The following is a 14303-nucleotide window of genomic DNA, read 5'->3' as shown; positions in this document are numbered from 1 at the left end:
CCTCGGGGCAGGGGCGGGGGGCTGCTGTCCCTGCCTGGCCCGGGGCTCCGGGGGCCGCGCAACCTGCAGCCCAGGGGGTGCTCCATCCCTATTTTTGCCCAGCCGGGCTGGGACCCCCCCCCCTCCCCTCGGGTTTTTTCTCTGCTTTCCCTTTTCTAAAAATACCGGCCGGCTGAAAGGTCCCTTTAATCGCGGGCACAGAGCCGCCTTTAAGGCCGTGGGGGCACGGGGCCGTGCCCGGCGAGCGCTAATATTTGTGGAAGCGCCTTTATGGCCGGGCCGCGGCCCCCCCCCTCCATGGGGCCCGCCTCGGAGGGGTCGGGCTGGGCTTGGGGGACCAGGGAGGAGCCCCCGCGAGAGTGGGGAGGGCTGCCCCCCCAGCTGCGGATGGGGGTCCGGGGAAGCTCTGCCTCCAGCCCCTCTGATTGGCTGCCCTTCTCCGGGGGCGGGGCAGTGAGGGAAGGCAGCCAATGGGGGGTTCCCCCTACCCCCCGCACTTGAGGTCTCCATCCTAAGGGCAGGCTGGTGTCCCCCCACCCGCCATGCAATGGCCACGTGTGGCAAAGCCAGGTCCGGGCCGGAGCGCGGCCCTCTGCCCGGACCCCCGGCCGCCAGCCCCGCGGCACTGAGCATGTCAGTGCTCAGCCCAGCCACCCCAGGGTCCCCCGTCCCCGTCCCACGGCCTCTACCCTCCTCGCTTGCTGGGGGCACGGAGTGGAGCGGGGGTCTTGGGTGGGCGACGGGATCCGTGGTAGTGAGCACAGGGCAGGGGAGTCCGGGTGTGTGAGAAGCAGAGGAGGGGGCAGAGTCATCCAGCCCCCCGGCTGCAGCCGGACCCGGGGCGCAGAGACGGCGCACAGGGCTGGGACGCCCTGCTTCCACGTGACCCGCAGCAGAGAGAGCCGGCAGCGCCGATGTCGGATGCCCCCAGCCAGCGACCGGGGCCCTTTATTGCGGGGCAGTGCAAGTGGCCGCCGAAGGAGCGGAGACCCCAATACCCCCTCCCCTGCCCTGTAGCCCCCGAGTGCGGGTAGTGTCCCCCCAAGTACGTGCAGTGTCCTGGAGCTGGGCTGGGACGTGGTGGGGCAGCGACAGCCACAGCAAGGCAAGAAGGGGCTAAATTTGGTGGAGGGGGCAGGGAGGGGGGTGGGAGCCGGGGCCGGGCGGAGCGGTGACCCCACAGGAAGGGGGACAGAGCCGGCGGTCAGCTGAAGAGGCCCTTGGCCTTCTTGGCTTTGGGCTTGGACACGAGCAGTCGCGGCTTCTGGCTGGGAGATGAGCCCTCCTGGGAAGAAAGGGAGCATCAGGCACGGGGGCAGTTCCCAGGGCCACTGGGGTCCAGCGGGGACCTGGACACCTTTGGAGAGCCCCCAGTCCCCAAGTCAGCAGGCCCCCCGGATCAGGATCGGGGCCCCTGGTCCCCTGCTCCGGACCTGGGGGCGGGCAGCAAAGGCCTCAGGCTCCCTCGGCACTTACCGCAGCGGCTCCGTTGCTCCGGGCTGGAGAGAGCGGGGGCTCTGATGTGCCCTGTGGCGGCTCCGGCGGCAGTGCCGTGTCTGTGGCCCCCGCAGCCTCGTCGTGGGGTGCAGCGAGCTCCGGGGTCTCTTCTGGGACCAGGGGCAAGAACACGGGTCGGTGTAGGGGGGCAGGACCGAAAGGGTGAGGAGCTCCCAACACCCCGGCTATGGGGCCAAGGGTCTCCAGCCCCCGGGAGCAGCCTCCCCTCGCCCAGCCAATGTCCCCGTGGCAGAGAGGGAGGCGCAGCCTGGCCAGGTCAGACGCGCAGCCCCTGGCAGAGGCCTGGTGCCCCCAGCGCACCACCCTCCTTCTTGCCCCCCTCACCTGAGCCACGCCATGCCCGGGCTCCCTGCTGGACCACGGCTCTGTAGAGGGGCTGCAGCTCGTCTGCAAATGCCTGCCCGTCCCCAGGCCCGCACACCCAGGCCAGGCTCTGTGGGGGAAGAGTCACTGTCAGGTCTGGGGACAGCCGTGGCAGACCCGGGCTCCAGGGAACAAGCAGATCCCACCCAGGTGCTGGGTGCTAGGGAGTGGGCTCTGCCTTGCTACCCCCCCGCTGCGCACCATTCCCAGGGGCAGGGGCTGGCACCGACGCCTGGGCACGGTGCACTGCAATACCCCTGTGCCTGCACGGTATTGCAGCCGGCAGGGGTGGGTGCCACGGGAGCTGGGGGCAGAAGGGCACATCCCTGCGCCCTGGACAGAGCTGGCATGCCCCGGTCACCGCCTGCCCCGGGGATGCCAGGGGATTCCCCAGCACCAAGGGTACCAGACGGGCGCCAAACAGCCAGAGCCAGATCTAGAGCCAGCACCAGCTCCCAGGACCTCGAGCATCCCTGTGGGACCTTCCAGGATGCTGTGCTCCCCACAGCCAGGCAGGGCCATCCTTGGCCCCCACCTCCACCTCCACCTGCCCCGGGCCAGCCCCAGCGGGCAGCGGGGCAGGGTCGCGGGCAGCACCTGGCACAGTGCTCTGCTCTGGGCAGAGGCTGCACTGGGGGGGGCGGTCCCTGAAGGCACCCCCCTTCTGGCAGCCCTGTGGTCCCCCGGCTCTGGGCAAACCCGGGAAGCCGCCCCAGCGCGTGCGTGCGTGCCAAAGGTGCGGGCGCTAACCTCTGCCCCACTGGCCGCTCCCTGCCCGGGCAGACGGGAACAAAGTGTAAGAGATAAAGGCCTCGCTCCTCTCGGCAGAGGAGGAGGAGGAGGATGGGGGGGCGGCGGCTACTCAAGGCCAAAGTCCGTGGCCTGCTCCGAGCTTCAAGGCACAGCCCCCCTCGTTCCCCGGCTGGGGCAGGGGGGCCAGGTGATGGTGCAGGCCCTGCACCGCCGGCCTCTCCCTCCTGCCAGCCCCCGGGCTTCCTGCATTACCCCCCAGCTGTGCCAGCTGCGAGACCCCGATCCCACAACCCGCGGGTTGTGCTGCCCCAGCTCCCAGGATCGGGCCTCGCAGTCAGGCGCGCCACGGTCGTTGCACTCGGCTGTGCCGCCCCGAGCCGGCCTGGGCCGGGCAGGGCACGGGAGTGCCTGGGCACGGGCTGAGTCACAGCCACCGCTGCCACCTGCAGCCAGCGCTCAGGCCAGGATACGGCTCCTCCGCCTCCCCCTGCCTGTCCCGGAGCCACCCGGGGGCAGCTGCGCCGTGCCCAGGCCGCGCCGCGCCCGCCGTCGACCCATCCCCAGGGGCAGCGGGCGAGGCAGGGAAGCGAAGGCGCTTCCAAGGCAGGACAATGGCAGCCTGGAGCCGCCCAGATCAAAGGCACCAGCCGGAGCCATAATTCAGCGCAAAGCAAACAGCAGCTGCCCGGGAGTTTGCAATGTGTGCCCGGAGCGCGGGGGCAGGGCAGCGCCTACCCCACGCCGCACGGGCATGGTGCCGCCGGGGCCCGCCTTGCCGGGCCGGCATGGGACGCGAGGCCCAGGGCTGCGGAGCACCTGCCCCTGCATCTCCCCCGCCCGAGCACTCCACCCGCACCCAGGCTGCCGGGGCATGGGACCTGCCCCAGGGCCGTGGCAACCTGCCCCGAGCATCCACGGCTGGAGCCACCGGGCTCGACCAGCCCAGATCCTGCCACATGCGATGGGCACAGGAGGGACCTCCTCGGAGGCGTCCGGCCCACGGGGCATTTGCCAGGGTCCCACGGCCCAGCAAGAGGCCCGGGGGATGAGCTCCCACCCTGGCAGGGACGGGGGAGACGGCGGCTCCATGCTCACAGCAGCCGGGGGCCCAGGGAGCTGGCAGCCGTGCCCGCCGTGTCCTTGGGAGCAGGAGCCTCTGGCTGGGGGCGAGAGGGCAGCTCATCCCCCGGCCGGCGCGCGGGGGCCGGCCCAGCTGTTATGACTGCCCGGACACAAGGCCGTGCGCGCCGCCCCTATCAGATGCCGGCGAGTCAAGGCTGCGGCCGCGGGCACCAAGCGCGCCCAAGCTGCCCGGAGCCTTGACTGCCCCCGACTATCCCATGCCCAGGTAGCAGCTGCCCAGGGCTGCCCTGCCCACCTGCCCCCAGGCTGGGCTGGGGTCCCCTCCCTTGCACCCAGGGCCAGAGACTCGTGTGCACCCCAAAGCAGCCCCCCCTCCCATCCAGGCTCCTTATCTTCAGGCATGGAGGGGCCTCTCGGGTGCTCATGGCACGGGCTGCTCCCTCCCCTGGGGACAGGCCATGATCCTGTCCCCAAGGCACGAACTGGTGCCAGGGACGAGAGGCAGCGTGAGTGGATGGTTAGTGATAAAAGGGGATGGCACTGGGGGGGCATGAGTCTCCAGACTGGAGGGACGCTGGCAGTGCCCATGGAGTGCCTGTGCCCTGCCGGGTAAACGTCACCGACGCCGGCCCTGGGGACAGGGCATCTCCAGGCCGAGACAGAGCAGCAGGTGCTGGTGCCGCCTGCCCTGCCCCACAGCTGCACAAGGGAGGAGGGGGTAACCCCAGGGTCCCCTCAGCCCCCACCCGCCTTGCTGCTGGTTCAGATGGTCTCTCCCCTGCCAGCGCTGGGGCTGCAAACCCTGCCCTGGCTCCCCCCAGCCCTGGCTCCCCAGCACCAAGCTGGCAGCAAGGAGCTGATCTCGGTGCCCCCCACCCCCTGGCTCGGCGCCAGCGCCCGGAGCCGTCGCCGCAGCCCAGCGCCTGGGGCCCTGCAGCCCCCCCGCTCCCATTTCCTCGTGTATTTTTAACTGGAAAACAGCGGGCTCGGGGCCGGCGTGGAAATTACAACCCAGCGGCTGCGGCCGGGCGCTGGGCTCTGCCCACATTCCCGCGGCCGGCCTCAGCACATGTTCCACCAGGGGCACGCTTCATAACTCACGCTGCGGCCGGCGCGGAGGGCGTGGGCCCGGGAGGGGAAGCCGCGGCTTTCCCCGGCTCCATGGAAGTGGCGTGGTGGAGCGGGGCGGCCGGGGAATGGCAGGACGAGGGCGCTGCCGAGCCCAGGGCAAAGCCTGCTCCTGGCACCAGCCTCTCCCTGCTCGGGGCATTGCCCCACACTCCCCGCATCACAGCACCGGGCATCGGTCTCCTAGGATGGAGCTGGTGTCTTGGAAGGAGCAACCTGGAGCAGGGCACTGCACAGCCGCCCTCTCCCTGCTGCCGGTCACCCAGCACCAGTGTCTGGCTGATGGGCACCCACAGGCCCATGCTGCAGCCCCCCAGGACTGTGCAGCACGGAGCCGAGACAGGAGCCATGGAACTCCTTGCTGCAGGAAGCCTCAGCTCCACCGTCCCCACACTTGCTCACAACGCAGCCCCCAGAAAGCGCCGGGGGCAGCCAGACGGGCTATGAACAGCCAAGAGGGCACACAGGGGGCTCAGCACCCGTGAGACATGAGCAGGGAGTACATACCGGCTGCAGTACGGGCACAGCTAGGCTGCCCTGACCCTCCCAGCACCCCAAAAGATGGCACGGAGGAACAGAGAGAGCAGAGTGCCAGGGCCCCAAGCCAGGCTTCAGTTGCCCCGCTGGGGTGGGGCAGGAGCAGGCTGGGGGCACCTGGGGCTGGCCCACAGGTCTTTCCTGCTCCCCAGGCAATGCAGGGTCACAGGCACGGACCTGGGGGGAGCCCAGGAGCTCAGCCGTCCCCTCCAGCAGGGAATGGGGAGCTGGGGCAGGACCCCGTCAGGAAGCAGCTGCAGCAGGGCTGGGCAGGGGGAGAGGGTCCTGGCAGGGCATGGGGAAGCAGGGGGTTCACTTGCCCACCCCCTGCCTGCACCCCTGCCCGCCTGTTTGCCTTTCCACGGCCTGGGCAGGGCGTATGTCAGGTGCAGAAGGGTGTCCCCGTGGCCTGGTCCTGGGCCCACGACCCCCAAGCAATGTCCCACCCAAGGCGCAACCCCAGGGCACCCAAGCAGCAGCCGGCTGGTGGGTCCTGTGGGCCAGGCAGAGCACCCCAGCCTCCTCCTGGGCCGGCTCTGCCAGGAAGTCCCACTGGGCTGGGAGCCGGGCACGGCTCACCCCGGTGTCCCCGTCACCGTGGGGCAGGGCAGGGAAGTGGGTCAGTCGCGGCCGCGCCGTCATTGTTATTACAGGGTGGCTCACCCCGCTGCCAGCTCATGCAGGCGGTGGGGGGACACCGGGGCCGGAGACCACGGGGATGTGCCTCACCCCAAACACCTCACCAGAGGGATTACCCGCCAAGACAAAGGCGGGGGTGGGAGCGGCCTGGAGCTGCGCCAGGCAGGATTAGGGGCTTTGGGGGGAATCTGGGCGCGTTCGGGGCACCCCCTGGCCCGGCAGACGGAAGTGGGCACGCACAGGGAGCCACGCTAATCCCACGCGTGAGTCAAGCCCCACCAGCAGGGACATGGCCCTGTGCCCCCCCGCCCAGCCAGGCCCCCAGGTGCCAGCTGGGTGCCCAGGTGCCCCCCAGGTGCCCGCCAGGTGCTTCCCCGGGCCTGGCTGGAGCGGGTCCAGGCAGCCCAGCCGCGGCCCCGGGAGCGAGCGCACAGCCCCTCCATTCACGGCAAAAATAACGCACTGGGGTGTGGCCCCCGGGCTGGCGCGGCCCCCGCCCGGTCCTGTTTATTCAGCATCTGGAAAACACTCCACCCCCCCGCCACCGTCCCCAGCCCCCAAATCACCGCAGTGACCTTTCTTCCTGGCCCCGGCCACGCGGGCTTCTCCCCCGGCCAAAACACACAGGCCTAGGGGCTGTGGGTGGAAAGGGGGGGGTGATGTCAACCCCCCCCCAAAGCTGAGGTTTTCCTGGCAGGAGGGGCCGCTCCGGGTGATGTCATGCGAGCTGACGGCAGCCACATGAAAGGGCCTCGCTGCCCAGGAAACCCGCGGCCAGACAGACCCGCGATTCTTCCTGGGCCAGGGAAGAGACCTGGGGGTGCCCTTGCCTCGGCCGGACCCTCGCCCGGGGACCCCATGGCTGCAGCCCAGCCGGCAAGAGGTGCCCACTGGCTCCATGCTGCGTGGGGCAGGTGCATCCCGGACCCTTTGTGTCCCCAGGGAGTGCCCACAGCAGTGTGGGCAGGGGGGCAGGGGCCATCCATCAGATGGGGTTTTTCTTTCCAGGGGATTACATGTGGGACAGCTGGGAACACACAGGCATGACCCCGCTGGCCCCGCTTCCTGCAGACCCTGGAGGGGGGAGAGGGGCTCCCAGACTGGCCCCTATCCCACCCCGGGTCTCAGAGGGAGTAGGAGTGCTCAGGGCAGCCGGGGCAGAGCAGCACGAAGCTGCCCACAGTGACTACCACGGCCCCGTGTGGCACCAAGGAGGAGGCTGGGGTGGGAGCAGCCGTCGAGACCCCTGCAAGGTATGGGGCATCACATCCCCATGCCCATGGCATTTGGGGGCCATGTGTCAAGCCAGGCTGGAGTCTCCTGGTGCCCACAGCCCCATGCCCAGGTTGGGGCCAAGGGGGGCAGTGCCAGAGCACAGGGCGCCAGGGCTAGCGCAGTGCCCGGGGACAGGGCAGCGTGAGCTGGGCGCAGCCGGGAGAGCTCGGGGGTGGCAGGGACCCCAGGAATGCCCTGCCCTGGCTCTGGACGGCCCCGCTCCAGGCAGGTGGGGGCTAGGGGCCCTGCCCCCTGCCCCAGATGCGCAAGGCCCAGGGCCCGATTTTGCACCTAGGCGGCTCTGGACGCAGTGGCCACGAGGCCGCACGGGTGTGTGCTTGGGCCCGCGCATCAAAGCAGCCAGCTCGAGTCGGTCTCGGGCAGCGGGCATGTGGGTTTGGCCCGGAGCGCAAGCCAGAGGCGCTGCGGGCAGCCCATGGGGATCGGAGGCGCACACATGGACCCATGCATGCCTGTACACACCTACACGTGTACACATGCACACACACACAGGCACACATGCGCGTGTGCACATACATGTGCCCACGCACATGCATGTGCAGACTTACACATTCCCACACACCTACACATGCACACAAGTGCACACACGCACAGGCCTGTGTGCACACATACATGCAGGCACATTTACATATTCCCAGCTGCCTACACATGCACGCACACTCGTGCGCATACACAAGCAGGCCCACATACTCACATGCACACACAAGTGCCCACAAGTGCATAGGCATGTACGTCTCCCCACACATCTAGATCCATGTGTGCACATGTGTATGCACACCCCATGCAACACATCCTCCCACTCCCCCTAATAAAGGGCAGCCTTCAAGGCCGCATGCCAGGAAGGCCGCGGGCTGGGCCGGGCGCAAGATACCTGCCGCGCCGGAGTGCTCAGTCTTATCGGGCAGGCGGCGGGCAGGGGCGGGGGCGGCGGGGGTGTTTGGGCTGGCCGCGGGCCAGCAGCCTCCGCATTCCAGCGCGCGCGAAGCCAGTCAAAGCTACCCGGGCCTGGAGCCACCAGGAAGCGACACTGGAGCGGAGAAGCCCATGGGACCGGGCAGGGAAGCTGGCGAAGTGGGCGCGGCCCTGCCGGCAGCTCCCAACCGGGCATGACTGGGGGCAAGAGGGCTGCGTGTTGCACTCCCATGGGGGCAGTAGTCAGGCCTGAGGCACACCACGATGCAGGGCATGGAGCACGTCAGAGTGGCCCCCTGGGCGCCGTCCCCATGTCCCTGCTCCATGGCACTGCCAGGCATCGTCCCCAGTGCACGTGTATCCCCATGTCCCTGCTCCATGGCAGTGCCGAGTGCCATGTGCAGCAGACATGTGGCACCACCACGGGGCACCCAGCATGGTGGCACCCAATGGGACATGAACCCTGATCCACACTCCCCCCCAAGAGCCCCCGCGTGCAACCTGGACTCCAGTGCTGGCAGGCAGAGCTGGGCCTCTGCCCTCCACCCCCACCAGTGCCAGAGCCCCAGGCAGCGCCTGTGACCTAGTACCTGCTGCAGGATCATGCCCGACCCACCTCTGGTGCAAGCAGGTCCTGGGGGCAGATGACTCCTTGGTGCTGGGGGCACCAGCAGCCGGGCTTAAATCTTGGCCTAATCCCAGCCGACAAGATCCTTCGCGGGGCTGGGGGTGGGCCACAGGGCACCGGGGGGCTGCGAAATCACACGTTACGCGCCTGTCGTCTGCCTGCCTCCGGCGCCGGGCTGGCACTGTGGGGTGACTCTGGCAGGTGCCCCTGCCCCTGCCCTGGCTGGGGTCATCTCCAGGTGAGGAGAGGGGGGCTCCAGTATGCGGGTCCCATTACAGGCACCTGCTGCCCATAAAACACGCTGTCAGGGACAGAGGTATTGCACACCCTGGAGGCGCCTCCTGCCCCACAGACCCCAGGCCTGAGCTTGCTCCAGAGACCAGACTGGGGTAGGGGGCATAGAGGTGCCAGGATCAGTGCACGAATGACCCCAGCCCCACCATTGCAGCCCCCAGCCCTCGTCCCCAAGGGCTGCGTGGGCACCAGGGTACACTTGTGTGTGACTGGCGTGAGCCCAGGTCACGACTGTTCTCAGTCCGAACCCTCCAACCCCCCACGACTCGTGTGCTGTGACCTTCGGCCCAGGCTCCCCAACTGCCTGCTCCCCAAGATAATCCAACCCCGACATCTCCTTGCAGATGAATCCAGGTGGCTGCACAAGACCCACGTCCCTGAAGCCCCATGACACGCAGCAGCACGTTCAAGGCTACGGACCCCTCACCAATAAGCCCCGCCAGCCTACTTGGGACCAGGCCCAGGACTGGTGTCCCCAGGATGTCCTGCCAGCCCCTCTTTACAAATTGGCTCAGCACCTTCCATCTCCCAGGTGCTCCCAAATTCGTTCAAAATAAGCTTGGTGGCCAGAGGTGCCCTCAGCTGGCTCTTCTGGAACTCTTGGGTGTGGAACAACCCGGCTGCCTGGTCAGAGAGGGTGAGCTCTGGTTTCAGGTCTTAAAGGATGGCGCAGCGCTTCCCCCTCGTTGGGTGGCCCCAGCCCCTCCCCAAGCCTGCGATGGCTTTTCACCAAGTGAAACCCACCTCTTTCCCCCTCAAGCCCAGCTGGCACCAAGGGTCATGGCACATCCCAGCCCCTCCCAGACAGTGAGAAGCAATCCCCAGGGCTGCCACTCCGATCCCAGGACTCTGGGTGCTGGAGCTTAGAGGAGACCAGGAAGGCGAGACCTGCCCTAGGGCTGCCTAACACAGGTCCGAGCAGCCTGGTGATGGGGGAGCCCAGGAAGGGGTGGGGCTGCCCTTGCCATGCCTGGGCCTTCTCCGGAGAGCTCAGTGCTGGCAGTCCGGTGCCATTCCCGGCACGGCGGGTGCCACGCGTGGGCTGGGGGGGCGCCAGGCTGAGGGCAGGGGAGGGCTGGGGCCGGCGGCAGCTGCTGGCTGGGCTTGGCTCCGAACCCTTGCCAGATGTGAGCAGATGTGCCCATGGTTACTGCGGCAGCCACTTGAAAGGCCCTGGTATGGAACAGCTGGCGAACGCCAGGCCGCCTCGCCCATGCCCACCCGCCGGCTATTTATAGGGCGCCTGGTGCCCACCCCTGACTGCTCAGGCCCCAAACCCCTGCAAGGGCCAGCTGGAGGAGGGTAGTATCGGGCTGATGGAGCTGAGGGACTCCATCCCTACCCCAGGACAGCCAGGCACAGACACGGCTGCTGGGGAGGCATGGTTGGGGCATCTCCAGCCATGTCTAGGTGGGCCAGGTGCTAATGAAGACCAGGTGCTGGGGCTGTGCCCTGGACACTAGAGTCCTGTGCATGCCCCCCCACTGCCACATGCTGCCTCTGGCTCTGGGGACCCCAGACCCACTCAGCTCAGTGCCCCCTGTCCCGCCTGGCAGACAGAGGGGGACACCACCCCCAGGGCCACCAGAGACGGGACCCAGGCACCCAGGGGACTCCCACGCCTGGCCTGAGTCAGTGACCAGGCTCCGAGGGGGGCAGCAGCCTGTCCTGGGGTCTCCGATAAGAAGCAGGTATGGGCGCCTGGTGAGATGTAACCAGCACAGCGGGGGCCAGCCGGGGACGGAGCGCGGGAGCCCGGAGCCACGGGGCTGTCACAACATGATCCCGTGGCCTGGCTGGGGGTGGGGGGAAGGCCCAGGCTTGCCCATGCCCTGGCCAGGCCTTGGAGGCTGGCAGCCGGGGCTGACGCGGAAAAGGAACAGAGAGAAACAGCAAACCTCAGTGCCCACAGGGCGGGCAGCAAAACATGGAGCCAGGGCAGGGCGGGGCAGGCCTCTGGCTCCACCGGGGCGCCGGCCTCTGCACCACGGGCACCGCTGCCTCCACCACGGTGCCAGTCTGTACCGGGGCCTGCTCCTGCCTGCAACACCCCCGACTGCAGGACACGGGAGCTCCCACCGCGCCAGGGCAGGCATGACATGCATGCTGCTCTGTGCAAGGCCTGGGCACTGCTAAGGCAGGCAGGGGACACACACGCTATTCTGTGCAAGGCCTGGGCACTGCCAGGGCAGGCGTGCGACACATACGAGGAGCTGGGATCAGAGCAGTCAGGTCAACAGAGACGAAGGGATGGGCTCAGGTGAGAGCCGCAGACACTAGCTGGTCCCCGGGGGCCGTGCCCACAGGAGAGGGAGAGACCCGCCTGTGCGGCCAGGCCTGGCTGCCCGCAGCCCTCACAGGGCACCGAGGGCACCATCCAGCCACCACGTCTGGCCCACGGATGCCCTCTGCCCAGGCCTGTGGGTTGCAGTGATGCCGGACACACACAGCACCCCCAGGCCTGGGCCGAGCTGGCAGCCCCCTGCAACCCGTGTGCGTGTGCCCGTGCACACGTGTGCCAGCCCCAGGCTCCCTGGGGCTGGGGGCTGCGGGAGAGGCCTGGGACAGCAGGGCAGCCTCAGCAAACAACTGCTCGTTAAGTTAAAATTAACCTCGCACAAATATTGACCTTTGGAGGGGACCAGCCGGTCCCCGTGTATTTAGTGACCACGTCCCCGGCCCGCGGCTCTGCCCTGCACGCACGTGCCCACACGTGCAGCCAGCTGGGGGGCTGCCCAGGATGCAGCATGCCCCCCACCACCCTGGGGATCCGGGCTCCATCCCCAGATGCCTGGGCTGACCGGGGCAGTGGGGAGACCCCTTGCACAAGTGGGCATAGGCACTCCCAGCACAGGCTGGGCCCACGGAGACACGCAGCTCACAGACCTGGAGCCGCCGGCTTGCAAGCCGGGAGGGTGCTGGAGCTGGGCTGTGGGGGGCTCCCCCTCGCCAGACGGGTTCTCCGGGGCTGCAGCCACGTGCTTGGGTTTCCCACAGCTCTGAAAGGCAGACACACACATCCATGTCCCAGAGCACACACGGGTGCCAGGACGCAAGCGCTGGCACATGGGGGTGCCTGGCAGACGGGTGCCTGGATGCCATCACTGGCACACGGGGGTGCCCGGCCTCCCCCCGCCCAGGAGCAGGGAGAGGGGAGCGGGCGAGCGCCCCCGGCCCCAGCCGTGCGGAACAGAGTCTCATTGAGGCGGTGGCGGGGCCCGGCGCACACAGGCATCCTTTGAGGCCGGGCGAGCGGGACGGAGGCGTCTGTAATTAGCAGGAGCTGCCGAGCCGGCGCTGCCCGGAGACGTGCCCCGCGCAAAACCACTTGAAAAGGCCCCGCGGGGCAAGCTTCCCCCCCGCTCCACGCCGTGGCCTAGCAAAGAAACCCCAAACCTCAGCCTAATCGCTCAGGACTGGGGCAGGGCTGTGCGGACCGCTCCCAGTTCAGAGCCAGCCCCCAGCCTGGTGCCCCAGCAGCCCCCTGCCCATGGTCCCTCTGCCTGGAGACCCAACCGGGGTGCAGGGCTCAGCCAGGCTGGGCCCCTGCCCCTTGCAGAGAGTGTGGACAGGACCAGTGCCCCCGTGGCATGGAGACAACCCCCTTTGGAAACCAGGAGGTTTCCTCTCTGTACCCCCAGCCCCAGCTGGCTGCCCAGGGCCAGCTGTGCCTGGTACCAGCAGGGTGGGCACATTTGGGGCCAAGCGGGGGGCCAGGGCTGGTGGCATCCCGCTGCACCACGAATGGCTGGGGGAAGCAAAGCTGTGAACAGGCCCACGCGGGACCCAGAAGACTATGACAATACGGTTGCCGACTGCAGGCGACCTCCAGATCTCAGCGGCACTGCCGTGACACCGCAGGCATCAAATAGTTCCCAGCTCACACCCCTCCGACCCACGGGCGGGACATGATGGCAATGCCCAGTGTGACCGCCAGGGGTCACCCCGCTGCTCACGACCTGGCCCCAGAAGGGACTATTAACCCCTCATGCCCCACCAGAGCTGCAGGGCCAGCAGGGAGCTGTGGGCTCACATCCAGCAGGATCATCCCCATCCAAACCAACCCCATGTGAGACCTCAATGCTGCACAACACTGTCAACCCCAACAGCCTTGGGCATTGCCCCCAGGAAAGCAGAGGGACTGTGGCTGCCAACTTCCTGCTGCTGCTAGGGGGGTTGGTGGGTGCCACGGAGAGCCCAGGCCCAGGCCGTGCCCCCACTGCAGAGGGAGGGGAAACCCCGCGGCTGGGCCAGGCTGAGCAGGGGGCAAATCCCTGCCCCCATCCAAGGCAGCGCGAGCAGGGGCAAGAGCCTGTAGCCAGGACCCTGCAGGGCTGAGTCCCAGCAGAAGCCCTGGCACAACCCAGGCACAGCCCCACCACCCAGTGTCTCTTGTGGGGCTTCAACCCCCTGACACATGCTCCTTCCACACACCTGCTCCCAGGGCAGGCACATGGGCTTGGCTGGGGGTTCCCATGAGTGATACTGAGGCTGCATGGACCAGGCCAGCACTACGGGAGGCCAGGAGACAGAGGGTCCTGGCAGGGGGGTTGGTGCAGCCAGGGGGTCTGTGAGCAACAGGGACCCTGCCCCTCCTTCCTAGGGCCCAAAAGCACCTCAGGCAAATGTTAACCCAGAGCAGCTGTCAGTAGGGCTCAGAGTGAACGTCCCTGTAGGAGGCAGCATGTGGCTCTTGGAAGCTGGCACCCCCGGGAGGCAGCAGGCCCTGTCGGTCTCCCCGTCCATACAGTTGTCCCCCTCCTCCCATGGGTCATGATGCTGCAGATGAGCAGATCCAGCACCCAGATGCCTGCCTGCACCTGCTCCTCTCTCCCCTGCCCAGACCACCTCTGGGGTGACCCACCCAGCCCCGTACCCTGCACTGAACCCTGTACCCGCTTCTGCCTCCAGCCTGGCACAGATCCTCTGCCCCAAGGGGATGCAAGGGCCCCCACTGAAGAGCACAGGGTGAACAGGGCTGCAGGGGCCTTAGACAGTGCTAGGTTGGCTCCAGAGCCCTCAGGAGCTGTGGCAATGGGGCCCTGGAGCCCCAGGGAGCAGAGCTGTGGGTGTGCATGGGGGGGTGGGCATGCGTGTGTACATACAGGCATGTGTGTGTATGCATGTACATGCTTATATGTCTGTCTGTATG

The 14303-nt window shown here is 68.0% G+C and overlaps 1 protein-coding gene across 2 annotated transcripts in view; it reads right to left on the bottom strand.

Annotated features, from left to right (window-relative positions):
* Positions 1–1058: 1058 nt before the first annotated feature.
* NHEJ1 (non-homologous end joining factor 1) overlaps positions 1059–14303 on the bottom strand; it is a 29608-nt gene continuing 16363 nt past the window's right edge. For both annotated transcript variants that reach the window (XM_090046177.1, XM_090046179.1), the window contains 3 exons: positions 1843–1951; positions 1477–1607; positions 1059–1285 (listed from right to left, as the gene is read on the bottom strand). In XM_090046177.1, coding sequence (XP_089902303.1) covers positions 1205–1285; positions 1477–1607; positions 1843–1951 — 321 coding nt within the window. In that variant the 3' untranslated portion in view covers positions 1059–1204. The remainder of the gene's footprint in view (positions 1286–1476; positions 1608–1842; positions 1952–14303) is intronic.

This window comes from Crocodylus siamensis, chromosome 4, assembly GCF_052110815.1.
Source record: "Crocodylus siamensis isolate JL-2025a chromosome 4, ASM5211081v1, whole genome shotgun sequence".
Classification (NCBI taxonomy): Eukaryota; Metazoa; Chordata; order Crocodylia; family Crocodylidae; genus Crocodylus; species Crocodylus siamensis.
Note: the sequence above shows the minus strand (reverse complement) of the source record. Positions and strands in the feature narration are given on the sequence as shown.